Below are 15,780 nucleotides of genomic sequence, written 5' to 3'. Positions count from 1 at the left end.
GCCCAGTTGGAGAGCACCTCCGGCGAAATGGCGGTGCCATTCGCTCGAGCCTCCTCCGCCATATCGAGGATCTTCGTGGCGGGCCCGACCGCATCCAACAGCTTGTCCTGGCAGGCCCGCCAGGACCGATCGATCCCCTTCCTGGGGTCCTTCATGAATTTCGCCAGGAAGGTGGCCATCTTGGGGTCCAATTCTGGGGTCATAGCCACCTTCCCCTCCAAAGTAGGCCGAGGGCATTCCCCGCGCAGGCAACCCCTCGCCTCCTTCTCCAGGGGCTTGCGCAGCCGGCCCGCGACAAACTTCGCCACCGTCTCCCCCGGGGCCCAGGCCGCGGATCGGGGGTGGACGATCTCGTCCGGGTCCAGCATGCCCGACTCATCTCGGGGCATCTCCTTTCCCGAAGGCGCCGGGAGCCAAGACCGGGTCGACTCCCCGTCGTCATCCGTGTCCGGAGAGTCGTAGATCGGGGAAGCGGGCGCCGTTGACAGACCGCCCGAAGTGCCAGGGTCTACCAAGGGCGTCGGAGGCACCGCCGTCGCCTTGGCCAGGAAGGCGACACGAAGACGCTCGGAGGCGCCCTTATCCACGCCTTGGGCCTCCGATGAAGGCCCCTCACCCCGGGGTCTCTTCGGAGCGGGCGGCAACCCGCCGGACGTCCCCGGGAGCTCGGGGGGCGGCGGCACCTGCGCCGCTGCCAGCTTGGCACACTCCTCCACGATGCGGGCCGAAAGGCGGTCCTCCATGGGCCCTACCACCTCCGTCACACAACGATAGATGGAGCTGTCCACCGCCTGATAAAACTCATCATCCTGCAGATAGGGGCAGGCCTCCTCATCATACTCCCCTTCCATGTCGGAACCAAGGGCCAATGCGGGGCACCCAAGAGGGCGGCAACCGAGAAAGTTCTCGAATGTGGGCAGGCCCAGCGGCTGCGATCACGTTTTGGGCCAGCTGACGTGGCAGGTGGGCTGCACCAACCCCCAAGCGCGCAGACCCTCCTCGCCGGGACCGGGTCTACGTACCCCTCAAGCGCGCTAGGCCACACACACGAATAAAGAGGTGCACAGATCTCGCCCGAAGGCGATTCACGCGGTCAAACCGCCATACAGACCCCAAAGGGCGTCAATTTGTGAAGTACAGACCCGGAGCACCAGGTGTCAGAGGGGTACGCGAGGGTCGGCCCCTGCGCAAGCAGACCCCACGGCGCGGCTCCTCGCACCGCGGAGGCGCGCCGGAGGGTCGGCGAGGCGACAGGCCGCCCCCTTGCGGTCTATGTACACACCGCACACAAGTGGGAAAAAAGTCGCGTAGGAACGGCAGAACGTTCCCGCAACTAGGGGACTCTGAAAGGAAATAAACCATGCAAGGAGTCCCCAAAGACCGCAAGACACAAGTACAATACAAGAAGACAAATAGAAAAGCACTTATCTGGCTGCGGGAGCAGCGAAGAAAGATGATGGGAAGTCCGGTTATATAGGGATGATGAACAGTGACAAAGGACTGTGGACTATGATTATAACAAAGAGACTCTTGGGAGTTGTTGTTGATTTTTTGTTGAACATTACGTCAATGCTTTATGTTTAAAGCATTTTTTGTTCTTATTATATCTTTTCCTAAGCTGCTGTGGTTTCTTTATGTTAATAAAGCGAAGGAAGATATAGCATAATCTGAAGCCTCCGGTCCTGACATAGAATTTTAGTTCTTCTTTGTAAATCACTTTAGAAGGAGCGGAGTAAGGCATCAGACTAGGTGATATGAATCTGCACTGGGGTGAAGCTAAAATCCCAGCAATATCAACTTTGCTTCTAATCGTCAAAACACCGTTGGTTTAGCACTGCATTAAGCACTCCTAAGATTTGAGAACTGTTACGGTGAACTGAGGAATGCTTGCAATTTGTCTAACCACTGGCAATCACTCGGTTAGCATTCCAAACCAGATTAGACCCAGCAATATGCAAATCAGCCTTGGTCTGGCTCCAAAAGGAACAGTCCAGCCAAAACTACCAAGCTATGTCCTTTCTGAACTGGAACATAACAATCCAAGAGCAGCTTCACCCTGATTGGGGCTCGTCAGTTGGGTGCAACTTTGCTCCAGTGGCGCAGTGAGCACAGACTCCACGTTTGGGCATACCCATGGCAACTTGGCGCGTTACATCAAGCACACAAAAGACGATACGAGGAATGTTTCTAATTTTCTTCATCACTAGCAATCGCTCATGGTAGCTTTCCAGCCCATTGTTCTTTTGTCTTCAATGCCACCTCGGATTAGACCCAGGTAGATGTCAATCAGCCTTGGCACTTCTCCACTAGGAAGAGTCCAGCTCTGACTGCCAAGCCTCGTCCTGCTTGAACCGGAACACAAGCAACCCAAGACACCCAGCTACCTCCTATCCTTCATACCTTTGAGGAGAGTCAAACGGACGTGGGGAAATAGAAGATAAACTTATAGCATCTTCACAGACCAAGCAAGTGCTGGCCAGATTAGCTACATTTCACATCTATGTGGCTCCTTTCGAGAGCTGTTCCTTAGCCATGTGCATTGATTTGTGCTGTCTTCCCAACTCCTTGCCTAGACAGGCATTTTACCATGTTCAGACATCAGCAGAAAAAGTCTGCCATGGTTCATTGCCAATCGTTTTTCAAATGTTCACGACAGTCCGCAAACTTTCCTTTCCCTTTGATTTTCTTTTCCCTCACCTGATTACTTCAAAACCGCATACTGCTGGCTCGCTGTAGAGATATGGTTGGGGGAAGTGGAACCCGATGATCAGAAGAGCAGGTAAGCCCAGAATATTCAGCTTAAACCAGGAAAGCCCACAACTCTTCAAGGCCCAAGAGACAGAGAAGGCAAGGAGTATGGGGAGCGGAAGTCACTTAAGACATCCATGAGGTAAAGAGAGGAGGAAATACCCCAGCATTGGTATTTTTCTTTCTCTTCCTTCCTTCCACCAAGCATATGCTCAGGAACTGGACTCTGGAACATATCATGTGCAGCGTGTGCTTGGCGTGAGCTACCGCCTTTTTAAACAAAATTATGTTTTACATCAAATGGTGGACCCTGGAGAATCCTTCAGCACGCTGGCGTTGATACCACAGGTAGATGTTATTTCTTTCAATTCCCATTGCTTCTTTTCTTCGTGGTACCGCACTTTCATTGTACAATCTTTATGGTTTCTTTATGAAGATTTGTATAGAGTACATTCTGACATAAGAATGTCCTCATATGCTGAGATTTCGGTCACTGTCCAAAGTCTTATTTCTTGTTCTTTTAGTTGGGTCATCGGTAAGGGTGGATGTGGTAAATGTGCTGCATTTACCTGAGTGGCAGTCTGTAAGTTATGGAGCGGTACATGGTTTTTAGGAGAGTCTGGGTGCTCATTGCTTGATGAGGTCCACGCGTATGGAACCTCTGAGCTTTGATGTCATGGTCTGTATTTTTGCACATAATGTATTCATTTGGAGGATCTGAATGTTTGAGGCTATGGTTAGTGAGTTTTGAGTACAGCTGTGCTCAACTATATGGAATATCTGAGTTGTTTGAATGTTTTGCGTTGCCGCATGGAAGGTAGTGGCATTGTGAGCTCAGTCATTCCCAACTACATTGTGTGTCTGCAGAATGTTGGATGCGTGAGCGGTATCCTGCCTTATATTTTATGTTGGATCGTGGAGCCAGATGTGTAGACGTTCTGCCCACTGGAATCTGCTGGAAGTAGGGTTGTCTTGTTGTAACAGACCCGCCAAGGCAAAGACAAAGAGATGGACGGAGCGCTGAAACTTTTCAAACTCTCTTCAATTCGTGCTGATCTGTTCCCATGAGGCACAGGGTCAAGACTGATTTGCATATAGCTGGGTCTGAACTGGGGTGTGGAAGTGATCTAAAGAACGATGATGGATTCAACCCAGATCTGTGACTGGGGGCGAGTGTTTGAAAAGTTTCAGTGCTCCGTCCATCATCTCCTTGTGTTTGCTTTGTTGTGAGAGACACCAATCGGACAACCAGCTCTGGGTAGTCTGAAGACCTTATCAGCTATAAACCGGAAACATCCTTTGCTTGTTGCTCTCTAAGCCTGGCGTATTCAAGACAAAGAACCCTGACTTGCAGGACCAATCTGCCATCCTCCAGTGTCATGACTGCTCTGAGGGAAGTGCAGTTTCTCTGTATCTCCTAGTTTCCTTCCTTGTCTCTAGTGTGACATCAGTAATTATCTTGGAGGCTGGTAGCAGGCTGGTTGGCACTTAGAGAAAGGCTTCACACTGGTTTCAAAAGAGTAGTGATTATAGCAATGTAGTTACAAAGACTAGAGACTGTCTGGGATAAAGTAGGAAATTGTAAAGACTGAAGAAGTGAGTGGGGTAGAGAAGGGATGGTGGAAAGAAAATGAGAATATCATTATTGCGAGATGCACCCTTGACAGGGGAGGAGCGTAATGCTATGCTCCCGTTAGTTGCCCTGGTTGGGGAAACTTAAATTCAGTGCAAAGTATGCGATATGATATTAGAAGTACCTTGTCACTCCAATTCCCAGTTTCACTGTCTAATGACCAAAATGTAGTATTTTGCAACTATAACTGGCCTTGAAACAAGCCATATTGCATTGCGTTGGGGCAATTTGTTGGGGCAAATCATGGGTTTTGTATTCTTTGTCCCCTTCTCTACAACTTGGTGAGAACTTTGAAACTTGCGCAGTGAGCAGCACCAAGGGCATATAGCGAACCCAGTTTGCCTCAAGCATGGTTTTCATTTAGACCTAAATTATCTTCATATTTTTCTGGCAAAATTTGAACAGCTCACAGTTGACCATCAGGTCTGGCTCTGTAGCCGAGTGAGGAAACACCATAACGCCGTATGTTGTCTCAAGTCGGTCTTCACTCTTGCATTAGGATTATAAGGAACGTAAGAGTGTTTGAAATATCAAACTTCAACATACCCTATTATAATGGAAAGTATAGAACAATGGAAGGTATATTGCAAATATTCCTGATTTTGCAAAGCTCCATTTTCTTTTTACATAATCTTAATTTAATATTGTAAACATGTTGATTTACAGTCCTAGGCAACCAGGCAGGGTGCGATATATTTTGTGTCAAACATTAGTAATTCAAGAATTGAAAACAAGTAATATCAAGCTGTGCCATTCCCCCACTTCACCTCTACCCCAAGTTACGCACACCACTGTTTCATTTATCCATAGTATTACATCAGTACAGTTAACTGTGAAAAGGTGTGCTCAAAATGCACATCTAGCATGCTTTAAGAGTGTCCACAGTAACCCCATTGAGGCATTGGGGTATTTCATTGCAGTGCCATTACATTTTTGGTCAAAAAGCACAGTTGATGGACAGAATGCAGAACAATGTCTTACATTCACCCCAGTACAAGGATCTGGGCCTAAATCCATCGTTTTTTTGCACTTCACACCACCCTAGGTCAGACAATGGCTATATGCAAATCAGCATTGACCCTGTGCCTCATGGGAACAGTCAAGCCCGAACTACCAAGCCATGTCTTTCCTAGACCGGAATCAAGCATCCAAGGACCGGTTTCTGGCTATCAGCCTTCTTCAGCCTGGATAGCTTGACTCCAGTGATGTGGAGAGCCTGGGACTCACGTCTGAGCCCACTCGGGGTAAAAATTGCAAAAAACACAGTTGATGGACAGAATGCAGAACAATGTCTTACATTCACCCCAGTACAAGGATCTGGGCCTAAAACGATGGATTTAGGCCCAGATCTTTGTACTGGGGTGAATGTAAGACATTGTTCTGCATTCTGTCCATCAACTGTGTTTTTTGCAATGACATTTTTGGTCTGCATTTCTCCAGGACCATACACTATCTCTGGTTCTAATACTTAGTCAGTAGTTAACTCTGAAGTTGTTTTGGTAGATAATGATGGAGAAACAAACACATGTGAAAGTGCTTAGTGAAGTGTGTACCAGTTTTTTCATCTCGAACTATCACAGCCTGAGAGAAATGTTAGCACAGTGTAAGGACCTATCCTTACCAGTATACAAACGTTTTAAAAATGTTTTAAATTGTGACACAATTTTGCAGTTGTGACGCCATTGACTTGCCTTTTTCTTTAATCTTTGTGTACTGCAGAGACGAACAAAATATTTCCCTTGACTGAAACCTGTGCAATGTAATTTAGTGCTCAAACATAAGTATTAAATTGCACAGTTGAGAGACTCATAGTAAAGAATATGCAAAGATCTACCTAATAATTCTGCCCACCTCATTGTATGTTTTCTGTGGCACTAAACTTATACACCTCATCCACGTCACATCTACAGCTCCCTTTAGGTACCATTCCTACCACCACAAGCTGAGCATTTTGTAGCTACCCTCAGTGCTATGACACATGTCTAAAGGTCTGGAACATGCATTAATGAAGTGGATTGAATACTGTGGTCTGGTTCTCTCATCTCTGAACCATGCTTGAGAGAGATGACGATAGATCTGTATATTTGTCCAGTGCAATAGATGACCTGTGGATGACCCTCGGGTAGTTGAGAAAAGATGGTACCTTTTTCATGACTTGGACCAAGGCAATTTCAAGGTCCAACTAAAAGGACAAGAAAGTGGACCTCTGAAATTGGCGGCAATGTATCGGAGCAGAGGGAGGTGGTACACTGGCAAATCTTTGAAGCGTGTGTCAAGGGGTCAGGCAACATGATTTTTCTGTGGGGTTTACCCAATGTATAAGTCTTGTTTAACGTGAGATAAAAAAAAGGGCATGTGTGTTATGGAAAATTATGAAAATGGGGTGAAAATAGCAAGAAAATAAAAAACTCTAATGCAGACTTGAGTGGGATAAAATTGGTAAAAATGTGGTGCAAAGAATGGCTTGTTTCTTTGAGAGTGAACTGAAGATTCCTTTATACGGTGGTGCACAAAGGTACATACCCAGAGACAATGGAGCCACCTATAAAAAATATAATATATAAAATATATATAATATATATAATATAATATATAAAAAGACAGAAGCTCCTGTCATCACTAGGGTGGCTCCAAGTGAGTCGAAAGGGAATCCTGCCAAAAAGCAGTATTTGGCTAAGTAATGAGGAGGAGAGTACTGGGGGCACAAACCATGAACAGAATGCAGGGCAAAGGAATGAAGGGGCTGAGGTATTGCACATGTGGTGGGAAGGCATCTGTATGGTCAAGAAGCCAGAATAATAAACACACCATAGGAAGAACTCCAGAAGCTCCATGACTTCACTGTGAGGGGAAGGGTAAGTGTTGAGTTACTCCAAGATGAGAATTGTATGGATACATCCTTGACATATCGATAAAATCCCATTCAGTTGTAAAAGACACTTTGCACAAATTTTATTTTACAGCTGGATTTAATGGGGCAACGTCGACACCAATTGATAAAAAGAAAAATCGTAATAAGCCAAGCAAAGGCCGGAAGAAGACAATTTTTGAGCCCTACATGTCTTTTGCTGAAGTGTCGGAGGGACTCAAAAGAGGCGAACTCCTTCAGGTAAGCCAGACATGTATTCTCTAGCTGTAGACATCAAGTTTCATGGATAGCGAGCTACAAAAAGGAAAAAGCCATGTAAATGGAGACCATGAATGATGTTCTAGTTTGGACACACTTTAATGACCAAGCCCTTTCGGCTTTTATCTCTGCTGTATTTTTTATTTTATTTTGACTTGCCCTTATATTTGAAACAATCATTTTTTTTAATCACGTGGGTACTGCAGGTGGGATTTGAGTTTGAAAATTAAAGCCTGGTGTGCCAGTGGTTTATAGAGTTGAATGTTATTTCCTCTGTTTCTAGTGTAGGGCAAGTGAGCCGCAGCCCCAGGACTTTGATTTGTATTTCAGGCCAGGGGTGCGGCTGCAGCATTGAGTCTTAGGTTGTTTTATTTTTTTTTTGCATGGGAGCTGTGTGCTACTTACATATTTTTCTTCTTTGATTACTTGACTTCTTACAATACAGTCAGGCTGTCCCTGCTGCAGAATATCAATCTATGCGTTTGAGGAGAAAATGGCTCCTTTAAGCCCAGTATTTTTAAAAGGTTAAGTTAAGTCCTCCTTCAACCAACTCCTCTGTGCTTATACCTTCTGACTCTTCCCCACCTACTATTTCAGACAATTGCAAATTGTTGTTTCTCTGTAACTAGGTTCTTGCTATGTTAAGAACTCTTAAAAAATCTGCAAGTTAACCTCTGAAACAGCGTTCAGAACTTCACTGACTTAGTTTGGGAGCATGCCGCATAGGATAGAAATCAGGAAACTGCTATGTTAAAAACATGCGGTAACCTTAGGTTGTAAAATTGCCTAGCCACTTGTGCCCACCACAACCGTTTTTTTTCTGGGAAGTTTATTGGTGAATGTTTTGTCTATTTGATTGAAATAGGTTTCTCGCCTCAAACTAACAAGCATTTGCAATGCAATAGGTCTCGCATTAGGACATTTTGAGCTACTGGTATTGTAAATGACAAATATTTTATTTATGTGTTGGTTTTGAAAATAGCGAAATTAATAGCTTTGTCATTTACAATGCCAATAGTTTTAACTTTCGCAAACGTGACACCTATAGCATTTGTAATGCAATATGTGTTGTATTTACATGACTTAGATGTATTAATATTACAAATAACAATGGCTTTTATTTTTTTTATAATTAATACTTAAATAAAAGTTATTGTAATTTATAATGGCAATAGCTTAAACTTTTGTAAATAACTTTTGGGAAGATTATGTTCAGTGTATTTTATTGTGATGAAAATCCAAGAACAGCAGTGAAATATTAACATCTTTTTGTGACATTTGTAATAAAGCTTGAAACATTGAGAGAACATATTAGAACCAGTTGTTGAATGGTTGCACAGAGTGATGCTGTTGCGTTCAGTCGTGCTGAGTGATGCTGTGGCCTTCAGTGGTGCTGAGTGATGCTGTGGCCTTCAGTGGTGCTGAGTGATGCTGTGGCCTTCAGTGGTGCTGAGTGATGCTGTGGCCTTCAGTGGTGCTGAGTGATGCTGTGGCCTTCAGTGGTGCTGAGTGGTGCTGTAGCCTTCAGTGGTGCGGAGTGATGCTGTGGCCTTCAGTGGTGCTGAGTGATGCTGTGGCATTCAGTGGGTGATGCTGTAGCCTTCAGTGGTGCGGAGTGATGCTGTGGCCTTCAGTGGTGCTGAGTGATGCTGTGGCATTCAGTGGTGCTGAGTGATGCTGTGACGTTGAGTGATGCTGTGACGTTGAGTGATGCTGTGACGTTGAGTGATGCTGTGACGTTGAGTGATGCTGTGACGTTGATTGATGCTGTGACGTTGATTGATGCTGTGACGTTGAGTGATGCTGTGACGTTGAGTGATGCTGTGACGATGAGTGATGCTGTGACGATGAGTGATGCTGTGACGTTGAGTGATGCTGTGACGTTGAGGGATGCTGTGGGGTTGAGGGTTGCTGTGGGGTTGAGTGGTGCTGTGGGGTTGAGTGGTGCTGTGGGGTTGAGGGGTGCTGTGGGGTTGAGCGGTGCTGTGGCGTTGAGGGGTGCTGTGGCATTGAGGGGGTGCTGTGGCATTGAGGGGGTGCTGTGGCGTTGAGGGGTGCTGTGCGCTGAGTGATGCTGTGGCGTTGAGGGGTGCTGTGGCATTCAGTGGTGCCGATGAGGTGAAAGATCACTAAAGCGAGGAGGGAAAAAGAGCAAACAATGAGAAAGGGAAGGGAATCTATGAGACAACAAACAGGAGGAGGAGGTGTGAGCAAGAAAACGTATGGGCGAGAGGGAAAGGGGTTGGAAAGTAAAGTGAGAGAATAGATGAAAACAAGCGATGCGTGCTCTGAGCTGGGGGAGGGCCATTGGCCTGTAAGAACTTGCGGCGGACATCAAAGGAAGGGTGGGAGGGACATTGGCGAGCGAGGGGCAAGGGGGTATGCAGCCTGGTGAGTTGAAGTGGCAGCAGAGGCGGAGCGCAGTGCGCATGAAGTGTCTGGTAGCAAATGGTCACCGTAGGTGACAGGGGGTGGGGGAGAAATGGTGGGTGGACAGGGTTCCGCAGATCTGGAGGCCTTTATAATAGAGCTTGAGGGCGCATAGAAGAAAGCGCGAGAGGGAAAGGGCGCTGGGTTGGATGTGAACTGGCCATCCAAAATAAGTCGAGGAATTGACCGGTGATTGTGCTGGATTAGATAATATAAAATCTGAAATGAAACCTAAACACACAAGATCGAATATCCGTTTTTTTTTTACTGCAAGCTTACCCTTAACATTGTAAATACAGTTGTAAAGTATAGGTTATAAGTTAGGGTAATATCTACCAAATTTAAGCAAAGAGGGCAAGAAGTATTCCACAGTAAAATCTGGACACTAAAAATATGCTATATTTCTCCTGTGCCAGATGCATTTATTACAAATTCTCACACATGGACAATTCTAAAATTCTTGTTGAGCCAGAAACGGACGGCATCTCAAACGTAAACAGTTTGATTCTGAACTTTTCGCTATATCTGAAACATACAGGAAATGCTAGTGTTAATGTGTGGCAACGTTCAGTACAATCTGCAAAAGGGCTCAGACCATCACAAGTGCTACTTACATGGAGATCACTGAAAGCAACAGAAATTCATGTTACAGAAAAAGGATTTTATTTTTCCTTTTGTAGTGAAAAACAGGCGAGTCTGGTGACGGGCTTTAATTTTACAATTCATAGTGTAGCCCCTTGGGTGTCAGCACTGGGGAAAGCCATTTTTGCAGGACTGCTGGAGTATCAGCCTAACACCGTGGGCTTGGATGGGAAGCCGTGCAACACTTTTAAAGTGCTTTAACAGCGTGTTTGCTTTATTCCTGAATGAGAATGTTTAGAATTTATGTCATAGTTATTACAATTAGTTTGCTCTTGTGAACAAACTGATTCGAGACTCTTCACCAAACTAAAGATGGAGCAAAAGTTGTATACAAGTGGGAAATCTAGGTCTACCATTTAAATTCAATTATCATAAAACAAATACAATTAAGGATGCTGAAATTCTCGAGTCTGCTGGTTATAACAAAATGCAAATTAAACTTGCCGTAGATTTTTCAGCAGAAGGAAAGACAAACACGCAAGAAACACGAGTGAGGAATGTTGGGGTAATTAAAGCTGGCCGAGCGCGCATTGGGGAAGCTTCACAATTGAATGCCAGAAGTCATAAGGGTGGGAGGGAACTGGGGAAGATTCAGATGCCTGGCTCGGGGAGCAAATGGGAGCGAGGCTGATGGGTTTGTGCACGCGCATCTCACACGAGTGCACCACATGAACTGGACGTAATCCGCCCTTGTTCAAGAGTTTGTTTCTCCTACTATATGTCATAGCTATAATAGCTCGACCTAAAAATCACCCCAGAAGGTAGGCATCTCCCTTGCTTTAGCGCATACATTCCTTTAGAGCAGGATTCTAAGAGTTCCATTAAGAGTGTGGGCCTTTCCGCCACTGCTGACCAAGTCCAATCCCTGCTCTGTGAGCAATGAGGAGAGTTTTGCTGGCTTCAGTAGATTTAATCACAAAACATAAGGCATGTTCTGGTAAGAAGACAACATATTGATCATGGCTCTCCTTTTAGCAAAACATTTTGTTTCGTGTGAGAAGAACACCATATGTTTTCGGGTGGCAGTGGGCTTGCCATTTAAGGGGGAGGTAGGTTGTTGGCTGCACTCATTCAAATAACATTGTCTATCAGCAGAAACAACAACCTTGATAAGGCTGTAAGTCCCACATTACTTGAATCAACCCAAAAATTGATAATCTTGTATAAAATGTTCCAACCTCACCGAACAGTGCAAAGATGCTCTCGGATGATTCAGTTTTTGTTTAAGTTTGTAAAAGTAGGCATGACTTTGGCTAAACCCTCTCCTTGGGAGGCGGATCATGTATAGCTTTTAGCTCATGGGACTGTTTCCTACATCCACTCCTGTGAGCAATTCAAAGTGTTGTTCTGTTGTGTCCTGAGTCCTGTTCCCATATCTGTGCAGATTGTTGAGTGACCGTCCTTGAGTTCCATGCTTCATTGCTCTTTAAATACTAGAGGCCCCAAATGGGGGATGCGGATACAACCTCCCAACAGTAGTCTGTTAAGATGATGATGTAGTGATCTTTCAGCTTCTTCTGCTGTGCTTTCTTGCTCACCATTAGATAGTATGCTTTTTTCTAACCTTAACCAGGCCCTTTCACATGCTGTTATGAACCTTAACTTTCTGGCTCTAAATTAGTTTCTCTCACTGTTGTCCTTTAGGATGCTCAACCGACTGTCAATCCACACATTTTTCAGAGTTCTCAAAGATTCTTCAACGACCTGAGTTCTGAATATGGCTCAAAGCCACCCTCATCCAAATGTTTACTTCTGATCTTAGGTCCTCAATACAGAGTAGTTGGATGGTAATGGACTAGGACCGGATTTATCTATTTTAGCTAGTATACCCCCCAACTTCCCACCCCTCCAGTTGCCGGACATCACTGCATTTGCCTTTATTATCCGTGGCCCTGCACCTGGTAAAACATGTAATTTGGCAGAGTGGTGACCTGTCCAGGGATATCACTACACCTGATTCATAGTGGCCTGCATTGTGTAACTCTCCACACTGGTGAATGTGTTTACTTAAAGATGCTTTTCTTACAATAATTTTCTCCAATCTAAGTTGCTGTGTCCGTGACCATTGTGTTTCAGTCTTACTCAAATCGGTCTCCAGTTGTAAAGTGTATGTCACAACTTGCTTATCGCTTCTTTTTGTCTTTCTTTTCTTCTCATAGAGGACCTCATTTGCTTACTTTTGGCCCTGTGGTTTTCTCCTTTCAAAGAGGCTCCTATTCAATTCTCTAATGTTATATCATCTTTTCCATGGCCACCTCGAAGACTAATCCTTTCTCATACGCTGTTTCTCACATTCTCGGCTGCCAACATTGTTGCTGTAATTATGTTAATTATGCAATTTTGTTCCTATATAGTTTCTCGCCTACCTTTGCAAACATCTTCATTCTTTTCTTTACTTCCAAAGGCACTGTTCTGTGCTGACAGAAAAGCCTGCGATTTACTAATACCGATTATAAATTAATAAACAACTGTATTGGCACAGAGCACCTCTATGATTTGTAAGGGAATGGTTCTTCAGGGATCCACATAGCCTGCATCGATCTTGGCATCCCATTGACCAGACACTAGGCTCATTGAGTCGGATTAATTCTGAAACGGTTGCCCGGTGTGTTGTGTGGTAATGTTGCACATCAGGTTGATGGTACAAAGAAGACATGTCTAATCTTGTACGATGGGTGTATTGTACAGTGTGTACGTGTGTGTACTGAATGACTGCAGGTTATTTAATTCCACTGGTAGGCATGGAAGTCCATTTCTCAGCTTAAAGAGAATATTCTTATTGTAAGCATCATTGGAGTGAAGTGGTGGCAGATTTGTCACCGGAAGCCTTACCTACACTACCTTAAGGCGTGACAGCTGGATGTCATTCAGGTGCTTCTATTGGCTGACGTCTTGAGTGCTCGAGTAAGTGCTGGGTGCTTGTTTACTAAAATATTTCAGAAATAATATTTTTATAATAATTTAACAACTTTGCTCCAGCATTTGCGCTTCCCCTCATTGGAGACAAGGGACAAGAATTGAGAAGCTGCGACATCTGTAAGACAATAATAAAGTAATCTGGATTCCTTTGGGTCTTCCAATCATTATGTGTTCGACCCTAGGGTTATTGGTGCACGTTTTCGAAGTGTCTGTGGTCAGTTTAGTGAAGCACGTCTTGAAAATGCCAGTACTTCACTGGATGGCCTGCAACCAGAATGCAAGCATCCTTCCTGTTGGCTGGTACTGTTGGAACAACATGAGGAGGGAGCAGGTACTGTGGCCGTGCAGAGGTTTGTCTTCAATGTAATTTTTATTCCGTGAAAACTGCTGTGTTTAATTTCGTGGGATGTTGTAGTTGGCTTATTTTAGTCAACCTATTTTCTTCTTGTGACCGCGTGATCCTGGTGGTTCTCGGCCCTTTGGAGTTTGTGTAGAGATTAGGCAGGAAGTCCTATGTAGATGACCTTGCAGCAGTCAAGCCAGTACAGCTCATGGGCTGGACAAACTTGTAAAGAATGGACAACCACTTGCAGGCACCATAGCCCATGTATTCTGTTTCTGGTAACTGTGTTGAACTGGGGTGTGACAGTCGAGACAAAGTCCACTCAGAGGTTGCACTCCTTCGTGTCGAAAGAGATGTGCGAGACCGGGCTAAGCATTTGAATGTCAGGACACCAGGCAGTACTTGGCCAGGCAGTAGAGTCTGCTTTAGACTCATTGAGACTGTTATTATGGTCCATCTTTCCCTTGGTCATATCCTCTTGTGCTGTCCACTATTATCACCTGAAACAGCCCAAACTGTACATCCTCCCTTTTTGATCAGCTAACTAAAGTACCCAAGCGAGAAAACCGAAAAGTCTCATTTCCAGTGTGCCAGATGAACCGTTGCACAAACCAGTTCAGCCATGTGTTGTCTGCTTCCAAGAAGACCCCCAGAGAAATCGCCTATTTTTAGCGGCCTGTCTTGAGTGCTCATCAGTAAATGGTCTCAGTTCTAAAATATGGAAAACCTGGAAAAAGCTCCTCCTCGTGCAGTTTTACAGATGCCATTGTTCTTTCTTCCTTGGTCAGCCTACGTATCCATAGTGATTTACATGGCCCCACTGAGTGGCAGACCAGCGCAGTCCTGTACAAAGGTGGGGTAGAGTGCACTGGCAGCGAGGAGGGTTACGACGAAGGGTAGGATAATGGATGGACAAGGGCAGTTACCCCCCTGGATTACATCACCTAGAGAGATTTCTTGTGGGTGAAGTGCTGTTTGAAGAGGAGAGTCTTTACTTCTTCCCTAAGAGCAGGAGTGAAGGAGGCTGCTGGATCTCGGTCAGAGGGAGGTTTCACCTTGTAGTGCAGCAAGGGGTCTTTGGCGTAGCTTCTTCTGCCACACAAATGGTCTCTCCCGACTAGGGCGGGACTGTACATGTTCAATTAAGTTGCAATATTAAAATTTGTGTTTTTTCATCTTAATTTATTTCATTCTTGGAGAACCCCCAGGCTGGACTCATCTTGCCTTTTCTCACCCCCTGATGCCAGTACATTTCAGACCCAGATTTCGATTACGTCATGGACTGCTGACATGCCATTTTTAACATTAAGCCATTATGAGCGATTTCTGATGCCAACTTCCTCAGCTGTAATAACCAACCTATACTGTTTAAACTCCTTGTTGGCTCAAGACTCTTGAATTCACAAATTGTTGGCAATGTTTTTTTTATAGAGTAGAGTGAAAGAAACGTCAAACATTTAGCACCAAATAGGAGTGTAGTTGTTTCTACCTTAGTGCATCAAGCCAATATGTCTGTTGACTCCATCCTGTGGCCTTTTATTTGTATATACTACTCTTCATATTTGTGTATGATCACTTGGGTTCCAGGCAGGTGTGCGTAGAGACTAGAACTGTGTGGCACTAGTACAGTCTGTTACCACCAGTTGCATGCTGGTTACCAAAATCTCAGGGATGCCCGGGCAAGGTAGGGATATTTTTAGTGATGCTCTGTATAGAAAAGTCATTTTATCTTTACTGCACTGAGGAAGAATCATCACAGCCTCTATGCAAATAAAAAACTCATGCATTAACTTTACTTTGCGCACCACTATTTGCGTCTGTTGACACGCCCTTCATTGTCAGAAGAGTAGATGTAGGAAACCGCCACTTGAGCTCAATTTACAACACTTTCAATCTGCAAGTTGCAATTCTGATCTTTGGGTACGTTATATGGGACAC

At 44.9% G+C, this 15,780-nt stretch overlaps 1 protein-coding gene across 1 annotated transcript in view; it reads left to right on the top strand.

The window, feature by feature from the left end:
* Nucleotides 1-15,780, top strand: part of DIS3L2 (DIS3 like 3'-5' exoribonuclease 2) — a 799,214-nt gene that overhangs the window by 88,517 nt on the left and 694,917 nt on the right. The window contains exon 4 of the mRNA XM_086944551.1: nt 7,345-7,490. Coding sequence (XP_086800677.1) covers nt 7,345-7,490 — 146 coding nt within the window. The remainder of the gene's footprint in view (nt 1-7,344; nt 7,491-15,780) is intronic.

Source organism: Lissotriton vulgaris, chromosome 11 (assembly GCF_964263255.1).
Source record: "Lissotriton vulgaris chromosome 11, aLisVul1.2, whole genome shotgun sequence".
Taxonomy (NCBI): Eukaryota; Metazoa; Chordata; class Amphibia; order Caudata; family Salamandridae; genus Lissotriton; species Lissotriton vulgaris.
This window is presented reverse-complemented; position numbering and strand designations above follow the sequence as displayed.